Source organism: Mytilus trossulus, chromosome 5 (genome assembly GCF_036588685.1).
Source record: "Mytilus trossulus isolate FHL-02 chromosome 5, PNRI_Mtr1.1.1.hap1, whole genome shotgun sequence".
NCBI lineage: Eukaryota > Metazoa > Mollusca > Bivalvia > Mytilida > Mytilidae > Mytilus > Mytilus trossulus.
In genome coordinates, this window is record NC_086377.1 from 4,592,633 (window position 1) to 4,612,986 (window position 20,354).

General features: G+C 31.7%; 1 protein-coding gene across 1 annotated transcript in view; it reads left to right on the forward strand.

Annotated features, from left to right (window-relative positions):
• Positions 1–13,239: 13,239 nt before the first annotated feature.
• LOC134718469 (mothers against decapentaplegic homolog 3-like) overlaps positions 13,240–20,354 on the forward strand; it is a 50,652-nt gene continuing 43,537 nt past the window's right edge. The window contains exon 1 of the mRNA XM_063581009.1: positions 13,240–13,546. Within this exon, the coding sequence (XP_063437079.1) occupies positions 13,341–13,546 (206 nt within the window). The 5' untranslated portion in view covers positions 13,240–13,340. The remainder of the gene's footprint in view (positions 13,547–20,354) is intronic.

The window sequence follows — 20,354 nt, forward strand, 5'->3', positions numbered from 1 at the left end:
TTGATTATCTTAAATACAAAAATCTCTACTAGAAACAATTTTTAATAAACAACCCCATCTTAGTTGAGAATTGAAAGTTTTGATAATTATTTCCAATTAACATAAAGAAAGTGGACAAAATTTCCTAGGAAAATTTGTCTTAGGAAATATTTCATTTTTAATCTAAATACATAACTCTTTAAAAATATCAAAACAACACTTAAAATAACAAACATGGACGTTTCTACCTAGGAATAATAAGAACATGGACATGATTTCCTAGAAATATCAGTCTGGGGAAGAAAAAAAATTCTTCATAATATCAATACACAATTTTAAAACAATATTAAAACAACACAAGCCATGTTAATTAACCTTTAAACATAATTGATATGGGTGTCTTTATCTAGGAATAATAATGACATTAACATGGTTTCCTAGGAAAATTAGTCTGGTGACATAAATTTAAAAAATATTAATACATAACTCTAAAACAATATTAATATCCTTTATGTAAATAAAACTTTGAAATTAAATGATATGGATGTTTTTATCTAGGAATAATTATAGCATAGACATGATTTCCTAGGAAAATTTGTCTGGGTACATATTTTTATCATATATTATTACATAACTCTTTAACAAAATCAAAATACATGAAAAGGTACTGGAAAAAGTTAAGTTGGTTAAAAATAACCTTTAATTCAAATTATAAAAATCATAGACGTTTTTTGCCCTATTAATATTAATACCACGGACATGATTTCCTAGGAAAGTTAGTCTGGTTACTTATTTTTTATCAAAAATATAAAAACACAACTCTTAAAAAAATGTTCAATTATGTAAATGAATTATGTTTCAGATTTAAAAAAAAAAAGGACATGGACATTTTTACCTAGGATTATTAAAGACATGGACTCAAATTCCTAGGTAAATTAGTCTGGGGACAAAAATTACTAGCATCAGACTATATTTACTAGTAAAATTTGTAACCATGGACATTTTATACTAGGAATATGGGTCCGCCCGGACATATTTTACAAGGACAAATTTATCGCTTACAATAGTACATACAATATGGATGATTTTGGTCTTAAATTGTTGTATTAGATCTAACAATTAATTGAACTTACCAAACAGAAACATGTTCAACAACAACACAACACAATTCATTATAAAATATCACTGCAAATACTCAATACAATTACTCACTACAACTACGCCAAAAAAAGTACACCTGAATATGTCAAGGAATACTCTTAATATTTATAAACTGCGCATTTATGTTTTGTGTGGCTTTATTGTAGTTTTATTGTATTTCAACATGCATGTGCATGTTACTGATTGGATAGACGGTTATTTAATATTTAGTATGGAAATTGCATGATTAAGGAAATTACTAGTCTGCAACAGGAAACTGGTATAAAACAGCATGATTTGATATTCAATCTTTTAATCTTTTACATTGAAAGTTATGTAGATGAATCTAAATTCTTAAGTATAAAATCTCCTCTTTAAAAGTGTTTGGCAATCTTTGACACGAAAAACGTTTTTAAACCCCTTACTTGGTTATGCGTAAACCAATTTGAATAATATAATAAGAACCATAAATAACAAGTGGAAGATTTAGCTAGTTATTAAACCAGGTTTAACCCACATTTTTGTTCGGAAATCGGAAATCCCAGTACCAAGTCAAGAATATGAAAGTTGTTTTCCGTTTGTTCTGTTAATTAGTTTAAACATATTTATTTATAGTGGATTGGGAAACAAGTTTCGCAACTTATGATATTAATCCCTTTCCACTTTGCGGGTGCAAGTGCTGCCTTGCAGCGGCATTAGCTTACTCTTTTTCGAAATCTACAAGGGTGTCTTTAACGTGCAAGAGATATGGCTCTCTCTTAACACGGGTCAGCCATTTATCGTCCACTTCCGACGGACTATCATCGTTTCCTTAAGACCATACTCGCAAATGGTGTCAAGGGAGATCCAAAAATTGAGTTCCTGAAATTTTCCTCCCGAAAGGGAATCGAACCAGGAACCTTTGTGATAGTAGTCCGATGCACTAACGACTACACCACGGATCTCACTGTTAATTGATGATGTCTAACTTATGATTTAATAAGTTTTTAATGAACATCCCTTTTCATTTACTTGGAATGCAAACGGAATTACTGATATGAATTCTGACAGTTTGTAATATGACACTGTCGCTTGTCTAAACAGTGAAATATCCTGTAACACACAGATATTTTGTAAAAGAGAGGCGAAAGATACTAAAAGTATGTTTTAACTCATAAGTCGAAAATAAAATGACAACGCTATGGTAAAACAAAAAGAACTAAAGACAAACAACGGTATAAAAAACACAACATAGAAAACTTAAGACTAAGCAACATGAACCCCACAAACAAACGTCATCAGATTCTGTGAAACAAATATCCCATAACGGTCAACTAACTCGCAATTGCGGCCGTAAATTCGACGGAATGAGTTTACTTTTATCCCTTGGAACTCTTGTTTTAAGGCTTAATTTTTCATATTTAAACATAAAGTGTCTAAACAGGCCACTGACTGGGGAAATAATTTAAGACACAAAGTTCGGGTCTGGGGGAATGCAAAGTTACTAAAAGAACTCAAACATCATTCATATTATATGTATACGGTTACCAATGTTTAACTATGTTAATAATATTGCTATTTCTTTGGATACTCTGTACGCATGAATCCCCGTTAAAAAGGGGCATAGTTCATGTATAAATATCATAGGCGGATCCAAAAGGGGGGCTGGAGAAAAAAATTGTTGATTATATAGGGAATCACTGAAGCATGACTAGAGCTCCCCCTTTTTTTAGGTCAGTCAGCGGACAGCCCCCCCTTTTTATGAAAGGTTCTGGATCCGTCATTGAATATAGTAAAAAGTTATTAACGAAACTAACTTTTTACTCACTTAGGGCGGCTGAATTTTCAAGAAAAGGATAAAAGTCCGTATTTGGTACGTTTTTGAATTTTGGGTTCTCAATACTCTTCAACTTTGTACTTTTTTGGCTTTATAACTTTTTTGACCTGAGCGTCATTGATGAGTCTTATGTTTAGTTTGGTTCAACGAAATTTATACGATATATTTGGTTTACAGTTTGATTCAGAAGAAACACCGACATAGTTAGATAATACAATTAATTATCTAAATACTACCACAATTTTATATTAATAAGTTTTGTAATTTTCATTAATATTGATAAATGTAATATCGGCATGTCATATCAGTATTACAAATCTAATCTTCAATCAATTTATATTCTATCTTATTAATTTTTTTTACATATTTTTAGAAATTCAAATGTGACGTCACTTTGTGTGTTTTTGTTAGAATTTCAAATGAGACGTCACCTTTTGCGTTGAGGCACTGGCTAACTCGACTGTGTATTTCTATGTGCTGGATTAGGTTGTTTTATGTAATGTATCGATTTTATTCGGTTGTTAGTCACCACTTCGGCTTAATCAAGTATATCTATTATATAGTCATTTTATAAAATTAACTGTTTCTCTGTCCTATGTGTTTTCCCATTTATTTGTATTGTAGTTCTATAATGTAATGTTGTCATTTTAATGTTATATTTAACATTGTCATAAAAGCGGGAGGTTTGGCATGTCATATAACCAAGTTCAACCCACTATTTTTGTCTTAAAATGTCCTGTACCAAGTCCGGGAAATTGCCATTGTTATATTATAGTTCGTTTCTGTGTGTTTTACATTTAAATGTTGTGTTTCTGTTGTGTCGTTTTTTTCCTCTAATATTTGATGCGTTTCCCTCAGATTTAGTTTGTAACCCGGATTTGTTTTTTTCTCAATCGATTTATGAGTTTCGAACAGCGGTATACTGCTGTTGTCTGTATTTATGTAGTCTGTCGTATTAAATTATAATCATGGTTCTTTTGATAACTATTAATCTCAGCTTAGTGTACTTAGTGATCTACAATACATCGTTCTGTCATTTTGAATAGTTCCTTATTATCTATTTAGTTGGGAAAAGAAAAGGTCAAAAACCTCTTTAAATATTTAAAATAATAAACGTGTTTGTAATGGTTCTAACCACTTCGTAATCTTATGTCTTCTGCCAGTTCTTGGCAATATTCTCAATTCTAATTGTTACCTTTTTAACGGATGACTGTAGCGAGCTAGTACATGTTTTGTATGTATAGTGTGTTCTTCTTCCAATAATTTGCATACCACCTCTGGTGTATTATCGCATTAAAATGAATATTTACATATTGCCCAAAGGAAACATCTTTCCACCATAGGTCATCATAGTTCTATGTAAATAAATATGGTTAAAAGCCATCGTGGTGATATACAATTAAAACTGAAATATTTAACATGAAACAGGTGTCTTTGAATCCTTCCAAAGTTGAAGCTGTGACGACAGGAGTTAGTAGTTCATTTCACAGACGAATTGCAGAATGGGGAAAAATGATTGATGGTGGTTTTGTTTTCACGAGTAGGGTAGTAGGAATATGGTGTCATGTCCTCCTGTTGTTAATGCTACATCCCTCGGTATTATTTTTTTTTTTTTTAACAACAAATATAGTCTTTATTCTAAAGATATCTTGTTACAATTATACTTCACTGTCCAAGCGCCAGTGGAGTATTCCTGTGAAAAAACTTCTGAGTTGCCAGGAACATACTCAGAATATAATAAACAATATTACATAAACTATTACAATATTTTCAACTTATTCTATTAAATCAATTTCTTCAAATTTATGAAAAAAACATTTTCAGAAATTATTTTGCTTTCCTTCATAACCCTTCTTAATTCCTTTATAAACAATTCATACACATCTATATATTTCAATTTTTGCTCTGAAACATAGTATGACTTGAAAATGCAAAAACCTAAAACTGTCAAAAAATAGTTAAAAAACTATAATAACCTTTATCTGATATTTTGTATCCAAATACTAATTGTTTAACTGATATCTTATTTTTAAAATTGAGTTGTGCAAGAAGATGTTCCACTTTATCCCAAAAGTCTTTTAAAAAAGAACATGTTATAAAGAAATGAAAGTAATCTTCCTCTTCTGTTTGACAAAAATTACATTTACTATTAGTAGAAATTTTCCATTTAAATAGTAATTGCTTTGTGGGAATAATATAATTTAGCAGTTTCCATCTAAACATTTTCATCTTATTCTCTCTTAAAAATTTAAATATAAAATCGTTTACGAATGACATATTTGGCTTGCTATCTAGCTTTAATTTTTTTGTCCAAATATTGATACCAATCGGCTGTGTATACTTTTGATCTACTAGACTATTATATAACATTTTATTAAAGATATCTTGTGCTTGTATTTGTTTATTTCCCCATCTCAAATTATCCTTATTAATACTAATTTTACTCTTTAAAGAGTTTTCTTTAATTAGAATTTGCTGCCATTCCTTTGGGATGGAAGATTTTAATATTGTAAACTCTGCAATCCAATTAGACTTATTGCTTAATTTTTCTAAAATAAAAGCCTCTGATAACTTTCCCTCACGATCAAGTATGTCGTTGATGTAAATCAAACCACTTGCTACCCAGTTTTGAAAGAACAAACTTTTGTTACAATGTTTAACGTATCTATTTCCCCAAATAATCTGTTTTCTTATATTTGAAAAATGATCTTTAAATTTTGTAAAACCTCCCCCTGTTTTCACCCAGCTTGAAATTACTTGCAAATAAAAGTCTGGTATATTTTCAAATTCTTTTAGTGATTTAATATTATCTAAATTCATGTTAAAGACAAGATAATTTTTTCCCAGATTGTTGAAATATTTGGTAGGAATAATCTTCCAGTTCGGCATAGTGGTTGAATTGAATTTGGAAACCCATGAAGCTTTCAGTGATGTAAAATAGCTATCAAAATCAACCATTTTTAACCCCCCTTTTTGATAATCGCCAATAAGTGTATTTCTTTTTACTTTGTCATTTTTACCTTCCCAAATATATTTAAAACAACAGCTTTCAATCTCTTTTATGTATTTGTTTGGAACAATACACGAAGTAGCCAAAAATGTAAATTTAGGTAAGATCAAAGATTTTATAATTAATATTTTTCCAATTGTTGTTGATTTTCTTTTTTTCCATGCCTTCAGTAAGGATTTCATTTTATCAATTTTAGGTTCCCAATTTAACTTTTCACATTCGTTTATGTTGTGACCAAAATAAATCCCTAAGGCTTTAACTGGTTTGTCCGTCCAGCGTATTCCCTCAATTTTATCTTTACTATGTTTAAGCGCCCCTATCCATATTCCTTCTGTTTTACTACGATTTAATCTCAGACCTGAGAAAGAACCAAACGTTTCTATTATATTCATAGCATTTGATATGTCGGTTTTTGAACTACAAAAAAGAGTTGTATCATCTGCCAATTGAGATATTTTTATGCTATGTGTTTTTTTATCAATAGTAATTCGAATACCTTTGATGTCGGGGTTTTGTCGTAATCTCAAAGCCATAATTTCTACTGACAAAACAAAAAGTAAAGCAGATAAAGGACATCCTTGACGGATTCCTCTAGAGTTTTCAAAAATCTCAGAGACCCATCAATTATTTATTACACATGTTTGTATTCCCTTATATAAAGTTTCCACCCATGATATAAATGATTCATTAAAACCGAAATGTTTTAGAACGCTTAACATGAATTCCCATTCCAAAGAATCAAAAGCTTTAGTAAAATCAACAAATACGGTATTAAGTATTGCTCTGAATGTATTGCGACAAGATTATGGTGTATTATGCAGTAGAGCATGATGACCTTTTTACTCTCTTTCTACGTTCTTGTTAATTATCGCAGGGTTTTAAGCATCTAGGTAACACTACTGGTAATTCTGTAGTCCCCAGTTACAAAGCGTGCTGTTCTTCTCTGCAACATTTCTAACTCTCTGATGTTTTCCTGCGTTATTGGGTCCCAAATGATACAAGCATACTCCATAATTGGTCTTACTAGTGAGGTATAACATTTGGTAGGCACTTAAAGTAAACCATCGAGATTTGGCCTTGATCTTATCTTGACAGGAGCTGATATTTATTCTCAAGATAGAATTGTTGTTGTTCGCTTTCTTGGTTACTGTACCTGTAAGCGATAAATTTGTCCTTGTAAAATATGTCCGGGCGGACCCATATTCCTAGTATAAAATGTCCATGGTTACAAATTTTACTAGTAAATATAGTCTGATGTTAGTAATTTTTGTCCTCAGACTAATTTACCTAGGAATTTAAGTCCATGTCATTAATAATCCTAGGTAAAAATGTCCATGTCCTTTCTTTTTTTAAATCTGAAACATATAATTCATTTACATAATTAAACATTTTTTTAAGAGCTGTGCTTTTATATTTTTGATAAAATGTAAGTACCCAGACTAACTTTCCTAGGAAATCATGTCCGTGGTATTAATATTTATAGGGCAAAACATCTATGTTTTTTTTAATTTAAATTAAAGGTTATTTTAACCAAACTAACCTTTTCAAGTACCTTTCATGTATTTTGATTTTGTTAAAGAGTTATGTAATAATATATGAAAAAAATATGTTCCCAGACAAATTTTTCTAGGATATCATGTCCATGCCATAATTATTCCTAGATAAAAAAACATCCATATCATTTAATTTCAAAGGTTTATTTACATAAATATTTTTTAAATTTATGTCCCCAGACTAATTTTCCTAGGAAATCATGTTTGTCATTATTATGCGTAGATAAAGACACCCATATCAATTATGTTTAAAGGTTTATTAACATGGCTTGTGTTGTTTTAATATTGTTTTAGAATTGTGTATTGATATTTTGAAGGAAAACAAAATTTCCCCAGACTAATATTTCTAGGAAATCATGTCCATGTTCTTATTATTTCTAGGTTGAAACGTCCATGTTTGTTATTTTTAAGTGTTGTTTTAATATTGTTATATAGTTATGTATTTAGATTTAAAATAAAATATTTTCTAAGACTAATTTTTCTAGGAAATTTGGTCCACTTTCTTTATGTTAATTGGAATTTATTATCAAAACTTTCAATTCTTAACTAAGATGGGGTTGTTTATTCAGCCGTAGTTTTCATCATAATATAAAGAAGATGTGGTAAAATTGTTTCTAGTAGAGATTTTTGTTTTTAAGTTGTATTTATTCATAGTCAATCTATTGCATTGTATCTATCCATTTATCCGGTAAATAGTATTCATTTCCTTTTGCTTCAATAATGTAACTTGGTATTAAACAGACATGTTTTCTAGGTAAACAAGTCCATGATCATAATTTTACTAGAAAAACATGTTTTATGACAAATTTTCCTAGGAAAATGAATGCCCGACTTATTTTACTAGCTATGGACTTATTTTCCTAGGAGAATTTGTCCTAGGACTTTTATTCCTAGTAACATTATGGCCATGGACTTCGATCATTACCTAGGAAAAAATGTCCGGCGGACAAATTTTCCTACCGGACCAAATTTACTGTTACATACCCATATGGTAGTTCCACGATATATGTTTCTGATGATATTAAGGCCTAGGTATTTAGCATTCTGCACTACTGCTAATGACTTTCCAAGTATGGTGTAGTTAATGGTAATTGATAATTGGTTTTCTTTTGTTTGTCAGTAACCGAAGTACCTCGCATTTGTCAGGGTTGAATTGCATGAGCTTTGAGTTCTCCCATTTCTGTAGATTGTCTATGTCTTTCTTTAGTAGGAAAACTGAAAATATATTTTTTTTAATTTACCGTCCGTCCGTCCGTCCGTCACGGTCCGTCCGTTCGTCCGTCCGCCGGTCCGTTCATTCGTCCCGCTTCATGTTAAAATTTTTGGTCAAGGTAGTATTTGATGAAGTTGAAGTCCAATCAACTTGCAACTTAGCATATACTTCTTCTTCTTCTTCTTCAGGAAGTCCACCCTATCTGCAGGGTCACCGCATTTAAAAATTTTGTTTATTTTTAAAATTGCGTTATTTAAAATCTTATCTACTAGTTAAAATTTAAAATAATAGTAACAGAGTTAGAATAGGATATAACTAAAAATTAGTTAAAAACAGGAACTTGTATGTACACTATACATCTTAAAATTTTAAAATGGATAAAAATAATATCTTATCAGTTGTTTAACTTTCTCTTAACAAAGGAAATTGAAAGGAACTACTAATCCGTACTAGTAATGGGTTGAATTTTATGGGCTAGCATATGGTTTCATAATTAAATTATATATATATGTATTTAAAATCTAAAATGGTAAAGGATACGAATAAAAAGAAACTTGTAAAAATTAGTTTTATGTAAAACAGTAAAATTTGTCAATACAATTTGGATCTACAAGATTATTTACAGGGGTAATTAACATTCATATTCTCTAGTTATGGTTTAACTATGTAGTACTCAGCTATATCACCTAGAATTTAATTAAGTATATAGAGATAGTAGTTTAATACTTCTTATATGTTACATTCCCACGACTGACAGCCACTTGCAAGTTAAACTCAGAACTCAACTGATTGTTCATTTGCTTTCCAAAAGTTGGGTTCTTTTAGCATGCAATGCATAGATCCAGTCTTTGCAGATTCGTTCTAAATCTCTCTGCTGAGACACAGTTATAAGTTCGTTCCTAGAAACGTCAATCAAGAATTCGAGAAGATCCTCATCAGAATCAATTATACTGCAATAGGGTATTTGACTATCCTCTAGTAGGCATTTCAGTCTATTGTGATGAATTTTTCTCACAGAACTCAGACTTTCACACTTGATTAGAAAATGTTTATAATCCTCAGGTCCTACCATGCATAATTTGCATTCTGCAGATTTTGTAACGTCAAAACGGTTGGTAATACTTTGGGTTTTGTAAGTTCCTGTAAGTATCCTGGATTTTATTATCCCTTTGCTAACATCTCTTTTATGATCTCTGACACTGCTCCAACAGAAGTTTGTTTTTTTAAAGTTCCAATTGTTAATTTCCATATATTTGAGCGTTGATTTACTTCTAGCAGTTTCGGTCCATCTATTTTTCCAGGTTTGGTCTATGACATCATGAGTCAATCTTTTCCAATTTTTCTCCGGATTTAGTATAATCTCATGTGCGGATGGAAGATCATAAGATTTGAGAGTTTTGTCCACATTTATGTACCAACTATTTGATTTATCATCTTTTGTAGCTAGCTGTCTAATTCCAATTTTACACTCGATTGAGTTGGGATCTTTCGATATTCTAAGAAATAAGGAAATGACAGCTTTATGTACAAGTTGCTCAATGGATTCAGCTCCGAGCAAGATATAGATAGCAGCATCTGCAGTTCTTTGTGGTAAAGATAGAATTTGCTTAAATGATTTTTTCTGAAAAGCTTCTAATTTTTGGATATCAGTTTTAGTAATGTTGAGAATTTCAATTCCATAGAGCATTCTTGGTATAACGTAAGTCCGCCATAGCTTATAAGATAATAGAGGATTTATACCATTTATTCCATGTAATCCAGCACCTAATAGTGAATACATTGTAGCTCTTGCAGCAGAGATTCTTTTCTCTACATTTGGATTATTTTTCTCTTGCCTTTCAATTCCTAAATGTTTGATGTTTTGCTTTTCGTCTATTTTTTCATTAAAAAGTTGAAGATTTATATCTTTATTCTTCTTGTTAATCATTAGAATTTCAGTTTTTTTGCTGTTTATCTTTACCCGATCGTTTTTGGTACAGTTTTCAATGATGCGGAGTTGGGTTGAGGCATCATGTTCTGAGCCAGCACATAGCATTATGTCATCTGCGCACGTTGGGCAACCCACATAATTCGTTCCAATTTTAATTCCTATGTTTGTGGATTCAAGAGTATCAAGGATATTTTTATTATAGGCCTTGTAAAAATTGGCAGAGAGAATTCCTCCTTGTTTGACTCCCTGCTCATTTACAAATGTTTCCGAGATGTATCCTTGAGATTTAACTTGTGTAGTTGTCTTGTTATATAGTTCCTTAATTAGTAACCATGAAGCTCCATTAATTCCTTGATGATATAATTTCCAAAATAGGTGTATATGGTCTACCACGTCAAAAGCTTTTTCTGCATCCAGAGTTATTAGAATAAGACACTCATTTTTATCTTTGGCTTCATTAATTGCCTCAGAGATGAGAAGAGCAATATTAATAGAGGATGCACCTTTAGTGAAGCCTTTCTGAAGCTTGTTTTGATGTTTATTTAGTGTACCCTCAATTCTGGCTCTAATACAAAGCTCCAAAATCTTACAAATGATGGAAATGACTGTGATGCCTCTATAATTGGATGGAATAGTAGGGTCTTTGTCTTTTTTGTGGACAGGGGTCAGAAGACCTTTTTTGATGACTTCAGGTACATGCTTTGTATAGAATATATTGTTAATTAAGGTTACCAGGAATTCAGTCAACTCTGTTCCACCATAAATTAGATGTTCTGCAGTTAAGCCTTCTACATCCCCAGCCTTTTTTCTTTTTAATATCGAAATACGCTTGGTGATTTCTGTTGAAGTAACAGGTTGAATTGTTATTTCTTGGTTTTCACAGATGTTGACAATGGTTTCCATGTCTAGCTTGACAAGATTATCATGACCAGTGTTGAAAAAAGGATTTGAATTGGTTTTGGCTAATTTTTCAAAGTGTTCTTTAAAGACATTATTTATCTCATTTGGAGTTGATGCTTATTTTTCTTCAGTTCTAAGGGTGTGTGTGAAATGAGAAGAAGAAGACCGTTGAGTTTTAATAAGTCGAAAAAACAGATCCTTGTCCCTATCTGAAGCCATCATAATTTCTTCATGTAGTTTAATTCTTTTGTCAGCGGTTTGTTGTCTTTGAATCGATCTGACCGAACGTTTCGTCTCTAGTCTCTTTAAGTTGTAAATATTATTTTTCGACGGAGGTGAACCAACCTTTTTCCACAGATAAAATGCCTTTTTTGACAGACCTACAGCTTTAGCAAGTTGTGGAGACCAGCTGATCTTCTTTTTTCTACTAAATTTGGATTTCCTACGGGGATAGCTCAGATTTAAAGCATTAGTTAGACCAGATATTAGCTGGTTTGTAGCTTGTTCAATACCGTAAGGTGTTCTCATGTTCAGATATTTTCTATCTTTTAGTTCCTCCTTCAAATTTTGTTCATAACTTGTTTTATCAACCTTTTCCCAATTAATCTTAGTCACAATATCTCCACTCAGTTGTTTTTGAGCGGTCTGTAAACTAACAGAAAAATCAGCGGAGACGGGATAATGGTCTGATGTGTTATGACCTTCTTTTAGGATTTTCACCTGCATATAATCAGTTGACTCATCATCATTCTCTCTAGATTTTGTTAAAATGTAGTCTATCTGTGATTTTGAATCACCCTGATGGTACGTATGGTCTATAGGGTAGTTAGATGGTAGCACTATTTGATTGTCCTTACAAAAGTTTTTAAATAGTTCATCTTGGGTGTCCTTGTAATGTCCTTGTAATGTCTATGAAATGAAGCATTAAAGTCGCCGGCGATAATAATTGAATGAGTTCCTTGATATTTCAGTAGTAATTCTTTTAAGATGCCCAAAGCTGCTCTATAAGCATCATGCCCTTTGTCGGTACCTCTTGAGGGGAGATATACATTTATAAGGCAGATTGGTTTTTTTGTGGTTGAAATTTCGATAGCCTGTATTCTGTTATCTCCATCAGGAAGTTGAGAAAACATATTTGACATGGACTTTCTATACAAAATTGCAATACCTCCATGGCCTCTTGGTCTACTGATTGGAGATAAGGGTTCATTATCATCAATTTGTCTCGAGAAAGTTATAAAATCTGAATGAATATACTTGCTTATGATATGATCTTTCTAATCTAAATGTCAAATTATACTTTTGACCCCAATGTTACGGTCCACTGAACATAGAAACGAAGTTGGGGTTTCAGGTTAAAGTTTTTTGTCTACGTCTTTTAAGGCCTTGTTGATAAAAATCCAACCGTATTTTTTTTGAAAAAAATGTGTTTTTGTATACAAATTAAATAATAGCAAAAAAATGCAGGTGACGAATACTTTTGGCCAGGTACTGTATGTCGGTTAAAAAGCTTTACAGAGCTTATGTCTTATTGTGATATGTATACCCAGGAACATGTATATTAATGTTATATTATGGTAAATATACTGTTCCAAGGTATACCCGACTTGAAATAAATCTTGTGTGCTTTCAGACGGTGCTCCGTTAAAGGAGAAATATTATAGGAAAATGTGTTACGCATGCTCCAATTATTCTAAACTTCCGGTAAATTTTAGCGTAGTGTCATTTTGTTATGAATCTCAATTTTATAGTCTAAAAGCCTCAGTCAAGATTGAAATCACCTATTTAAGGCCCAGAAAATGACAACACTGTCTCCTTTTACACCCCCTATCGTCAAGCGTTTGTTGGGGTGGAAAAAAGGAGACAGTTCTGAAAGGGATGACAAATGGAGTGAAAAGGCCGTCAAAAGTTTGGTAAAAAAACTGAAGAAAACGGGAGGTCTTGATGAATTGGAAAAGGCAATCACCAGGCAGGACGAATCAACAAAATGTATAACTATACCAAGGTAAATCAATTCAACATCCCGAATAGTATTCTTTAGATTCGACATTAAAGCCACGAATAGTGTATCAAAAGAGACAAATTATCTGCTTGACCTTTTAAAGCTATATTTTTTTTTTGATAACTAAAGTGCATGATTCTTACTAGAAAAATCCATCATCTCCTGAAGTGTTGACAACTTCCCAAGCTTTACCTCGATCAAAGGAGGTAGATTCACCTTATCCCTTATCATTGGGGGTTCTGATCCTGATCCCGCTTACTGTTTTGTCAGATTCCCTATCCCGCAAACGCCATGTACGTAAGCAATTCTAATTTCCCGGATCCCGAAGACGTCATTTTCCGTTTTCCCAAGACAATAATTTGATTTTCATGTGTAACGCTTGTAAAAAATAGTCAATCTCACGTCATGCTTAGACCCCAATGAGACCCACATCATTGTCCACTATTAAACATGATTACTGCACATTACAAATGTTATCGACCTGGAGATATAAAGGTAGTCTAACTAGTTGCATGTGTTGAGTTAGGGCAATCTTCTTTGGCTCGATTGGTTAGAGTGCTGTCTTTAGATTTCGAGATTAAAGGTACCATCCATGAATTTTCACATCATTGGCACTGTGAGCAATTACAACTTGTACGAACAAGTGTATATAATATACATGTAAATGCCTGGTAGTTTGATATGGTCATAGGATCACTGTGCAATATCTAGGTGTCCGGAGCTGGTCAAAAGATTTCCGAGTAGATGTCTAGGGGTTGTACAGTAGTGGGCATGCGAGTTGTTGAATGGATGGTACTGCAGCCTAATCCATAGAAGAAAAGGGGGAGACTGAAGACTGTTGTAGATTTGGAGATATAAAGGTTGAGTTGGGAAGATTTTTGGCTAAAATCAGTTAGAGAGGCCTTCAAATAACAAGATTAAAGGTTGGATTCCCACTGGTACCATCCATGGATTTTCACATCTCAAAGCTTCCCGAAACATTTTGATGACAATAAAATATGTTAAATGCAATATTATCGCCAAATCCCAAATGACTATGAAACCTATAGTATTACTCAGTAGCAGGTGTCAGAACATGTGACATGTACATGTACCTTGAAAAAAAGTGATGAAATTTGTATAAGTTGAGCTAAATGTATCTAAGATACATTGTAGCAATACACCTGCATGCACATGATGAACAGGATCAACAGCACAAAATACTGCACACTGCACAAATTGCAATCAAAATAATCCATTCACCATTTTGTTGTAAGAATTTATTTTATAGTGATATTAACTGGCTGTTTTTGTATTGGTCCTGTTATAGATTCAAGATTACCTGTAACGGACAAGATGTGTGAAGAGTCGAGGGTCAATATAGCTGATTGCGAGTCTATATCAGGGCCAATACAGAAACAGCCAGTTCATAACACTTTTATTAAATGATTTAAAAAAAAAAAATATTACAGTGGAGAAGATACAGAAATTCATATCTGAACTTGGGTCTTTTCCCAATTTCACATTCACACCTATGATTTTTTGGTCAACTTTGTCAGATGTAATTTCTGATTTCTCGTCCAACTAAGGCAACTTCTCAAAGGAATATTATGCCTTTACAATTCATTTTATCTACAACAAATATAAAGTTGCTGGTAAAAATAAATCAGACAATTGCACTATTCTTGATCATGAAGTGGCTGCGTTCCATGTTTCTGATGATTGATCAAAGGAAATGAAACATTAAAAATAATCAGAAGTTGAAAAGACTGAGAAATATTTCTGTTTGAAGACTTTACAAAACCTGAATCATCATTTAAACTTTTTTATGATATATTAAGTTAAAAAATATAGATATTAATTAATGTATTTTATGCATAATGATATTTCCAATGTTAACTGTTAACTCAGGCAAAGAATGAATTGGGTTTTTCACTCCAATATTCGTGAATTTATTATTTTTTATGCCGCTGCCTACATGTAAGTGATTAAGGGCATTATGATTAAGTTTTACTCATGTCCCTCTATGTGATTGGTAAAAACAATAAACATTGATACATAGACAGTTTTATTTTTACCCAATTTAGTGACATATACATGTACATGTACATATATACCAAAATATTTTTCATGAAGGAAGCAAAACAGTCACTATAAATATTTGATCTTAATGATGGGTGGCATCCCTTTAACCATTCTAGAGTTATGCCCCTTTACAAATGGAAACTTCGCTGAATTTTTGGTTTCTGTTCTCTAACTTCATTTCCCTCAACTAAATGTTATATATACATTGTAACTTATAATCAGTGCTTTTTACTACAAAACACAGATCAAGTTTCAATAATTGTGGTGTTACTGTTAATGTTCTAGAGTTATGCCCCCTTTCAAATAGAAAACACTGCTGATTCTTTTGTTTCCTTTTTCTTACTTTTCACCAAGAGTGAAGACAATCAATTATTTTAACAATATTATTTTAATTAAATTTAAACAAGTCTATTGCACCCTTGAAACCTGTATTTAGAAATCTAACTGTGTGATTTTATCAATGAGTAATAATCTTCATGAAAGAGTGACGAGTTAGACTTTCTTTTGAACCCTCCTTTTTATGTACATTTTATTTCTATGCTTATTCCTTCAATAGACTATTTTCATATTACTGACTGAAAAAATAACCTTTTTTTAAATAAGTGAATTTATTTTTGATAAAATTACAGTTGTCTCCCTTCCATTGTTTGTGCATGTTTCATCATTTGTTTATATAAAAATGAGAATAATGGCAATTTTGATACAGACTTTAATAGTAAATTATAAAAATGACGAGCGATCGCAAAATCACTGAAGAATAATGGCATTAATGTTTTTAAAATGACTTTATCAGCAATATTGCCTAATTTCCAGTATCAAGTCCAGTCCATTATTTTATAAAAATATAAGGTAGTAAAATCAAAGGGAAAATTTACATATTCCTTATAAAGTCTATTATAAAGATTCTAGAGGAATGCAAACAATGGAAAATTCAGTCAACTAGTCCATGCACGTATATATGCAAACATATGAGATGGGAAAATTACCCAGCCTCTTTTCATACCCCAGCTTGAACTGAGTGGGTGTTCTAGGTATAATTTTTCCAATGAATTGTTTGCAGCATATTTCTGTTGCATTTTGAATTTTCTCATCACTCAGCTAAAAATTAAATTTGATTGCTATTTGGTACCAAGCCTAATATTGGTAATCCATACAATATATATCTATAGTATATATATTTATAACATGTTTTCAGATTGGTCACTATTCTTCGTCTGTTTGATGCATATGCATGACATACGTGTATAAGGTCTTTTTCAAAATAATTATGGTGAGGGAAGGGTTAATTGAGTGCTTTTTCTCAAGGATTCAAAAGTATTTTATAAATGAAATCAATAATGATTGGTTAGGGTCTAAAAATTAGTCTCCCCATGGGTTAAATTGTAAAAAGTCTCTCTAAATTTTTGCAGCATTTTTCAAACTTTAAACATTTGGAATCTGAGTGTCTATTTAATTAAATATTACTTCCTAAAAATTAATAAAAATGTAATCAGAATCTATTAAAAAATGACTGTTGATTGAAACTTTACAATGTATAGTATTAAAGTGAAAAAGATTGCTCAATTTTATTTTTGAATGTGACATGGTTTCATTGGCAGATCTAGGGGGGTGTCCAGGGTTGGAACCCCCTTTTTTTGGCCGCTCATTGCATTTGAATGGGGACATAAAGTTGGAACCCCCCCTTTTGCCTGGGTTTGGACCAAACCCCTATTTATTTCTAAGCCTATACAAATATCCTCAAACAAATGTTTGGAACTGAAATGTTGAGTCCCTCAAGCTCTTTTTAGTGAAAAGGCAATTTGTTATTCTTATGTGTCTGTCTCTTTATTTTAATGTGTTAACTGCATGCTCCATCCATGTTTTCTTCTAACAAGGTTAGCCTGAATTATGTAATGTTTGAATGTAATCCAATAATACCTTAATGCAGATATATGGCATTAAATGACTGTGGAGAGTTACATTTATTTCTTTTTAAAGTTTCTACCCCTGTCCCATCCTTTAAACAAGGGAAGACCCTATTAGAGAGAGTATATACAATCTATATATCTCAGTATTTAAACAAGGCAAGGCCCCCTATTAGAGAGAGTATATAAAATCTATATCTCTCAGTATTTAGACAAGGGAAGATCCCCTATTAGAGAGAGTATATAAAATCTATATCTCTCAGTATTTAGACAAGGGAAGATCCCCTATTAGAGAGAGTATATAAAATCTATATCTCTCAGTATTTAGACAAGGGAAGATCCCCTATTAGAGAGAGTATATAAAATCTATATCTCTCAGTATTTAAACAAGGGAAGATCCCCTATTAGAGAGAGTATATAAAATCTATATCTCTCAGTATTTAAACAAGGGAAGATCCCCTATTAGAGAGAGTATATACAATCTATATCTCTCAGTATTTAAACAAGGGAAGATCCCCTATTAGAGAGAGTATATACAATCTATATCTCTCAGTATTTAAACAAGGGAAGATCCCCTATTAGAGAGAGTATATAAAATCTATATCTCTCAGTATTTAAACAAGGGAAGATCCCCTATTAGAGAGAGTATATAAAATCTATATCTCTCAGTATTTAAACAAGGGAAGATCCCCTATTAGAGAGAGTATATAAAATCTATATCTCTCAGTATTTAAACAAGGGAAGATCCCCTATTAGAGAGAGTATATAAAATCTATATCTCTCAGTATTTAAACAAGGGAAGATCCCCTATTAGAGAGAGTATATAAAATCTATATCTCTCAGTATTTAAACAAGGGAAGATCCCCTATTAGAGAGAGTATATAAAATCTATATCTCTCAGTATTTAAACAAGGGAAGATCCCCTATTAGAGAGAGTATATAAAATCTATATCTCTCAGTATTTAAACAAGGGCAGACCCCCTATTAGAGAGAGTATATAAAATCTATATCTCTCAGTATTTAAACAAGGGCAGACCCCCTATTAGAGAGAGTATATACAATCTATATATCTCAGTATTTAAACAAGGGAAGATCCCCTATTAGAGAGAGTATATAAAATCTATATCTCTCAGTATTTAAACAAGGGCAGACCCCCTATTAGAGAGAGTATATACAATCTATATATCTCAGTATTTAAACAAGGGAAGACCACCTATTAGAGAGAGTATATAAAATCTATATCTCTCAGTATTTAAACAAGGGAAGACCCTATTAGAGAGAGTATATAAAATCTATATCTCTCAGTATTTAAACAAGGGCAGACCCCCTATTAGAGAGAGTATATACAATCCATATCTCTCAGTATTTAATTTTGATCCCAATTATTCAATAACTTGTTGCAATGCTGTCTGTTAAATGTCTTTACACAGTAACATTCATATGTATCATGCTTGATCTATTTATACCAAATAAAGATCGAAACAAAAATAACACATTGCCATAAATAAATCGTATGTCACTGATTATATATACACAAAAACTCTTCTGTATAGAGATAAAAAAAGTAATCAATAATACATTGTGTTTAGGAGGGCACCTGCTGTACTGTGAGGTAAATTAAGGTCATTCTCAAAGGTAGGTCAAACTGTCTGGGTCATCTTTGTTATGGGGCCACACACAGGATAACTTAAACTCTATTTTACATTTTAAGTGGTAATAACATGTCATGAATTTAGATAAATGAAGAAAAAATAAATGTCTGTAAAGATAAGTCAATTTGGCTTCAAAATAAAATATTATGTAGATTTTTGGCAATTGAAAAAAATGTTGATAACATTGTTGAGGTATTTGTTGGATTTGCTCCTCAAGGGAGGCCTCAATATCAAGGTCACAGTGGAGAATATTTCATCAGGTAAAAAGCAGGTAAGTTTTTAGTGCAAGCGTACCTGCTCTAACTAAAAGTCTTTAAGTGTATATCAAAGCAGAAGATTCAATCAAATCCCCCATATAAAAAAGTTGTTATTTATATCTACCTCATATATTTGCCATTAAAAACTTAAGGGCCATTATTGTACAGTTAATGATCTATGAATCCTAAAATAAATCTACATTGTATAAGATATCAATTATCCCTTTACCAATTAATGAGACAACCATATCAAGTTATAATAAGGAATGAGACTGTCTATGTGGTGTAGATGTAGGGTAACCTTGAAGTAAATTATTAATGATGTATTGATATTTCAATAGTTATCTCCCCTGTATAATATAATACTATGATTATTTTTTTCTACTTTCGGTTTTATATTTTAACTCAACAAAGTAATGGAAATTGTAAAGTTTAGCTAATTTTTTGGTCCAATGGTTTTGTGATAGATTTACTCATCACACTTATTATAGTCAGACTGAAAGGAAGTCTAGAAAATATTTAAAGTATGAATTATTTAATTTTTGACAACCCTTGTGTCATGTTAAGATTTATTTAAGTGTAAAACATAGATTTGAAACCTCATACCTTTTGGTCAGCAGTCCTATTCAGAGGTGGATTTAGGCAGTCAGTGGGCCCCCACTTATGAAAATTTCTGGAGTCTCCACTGCTATTTAGGGGTTGTCACAAGGATAAAAAAAAAAGATAACAGATATTTTACTAGGAGTCTAAAATTACAGGACATTTCACAATGTACATCAATATCAGATAAACATCGAAATAAATACCTTACATGGATATAAATAACACTTGCATGTATATAATCTGATAATATAATATTAATATTTGTGTTGTTTAGTACTCTTTTTGGTTGATAAATATCGATATATGCCTCCATGACTAAAAAAATAAATTG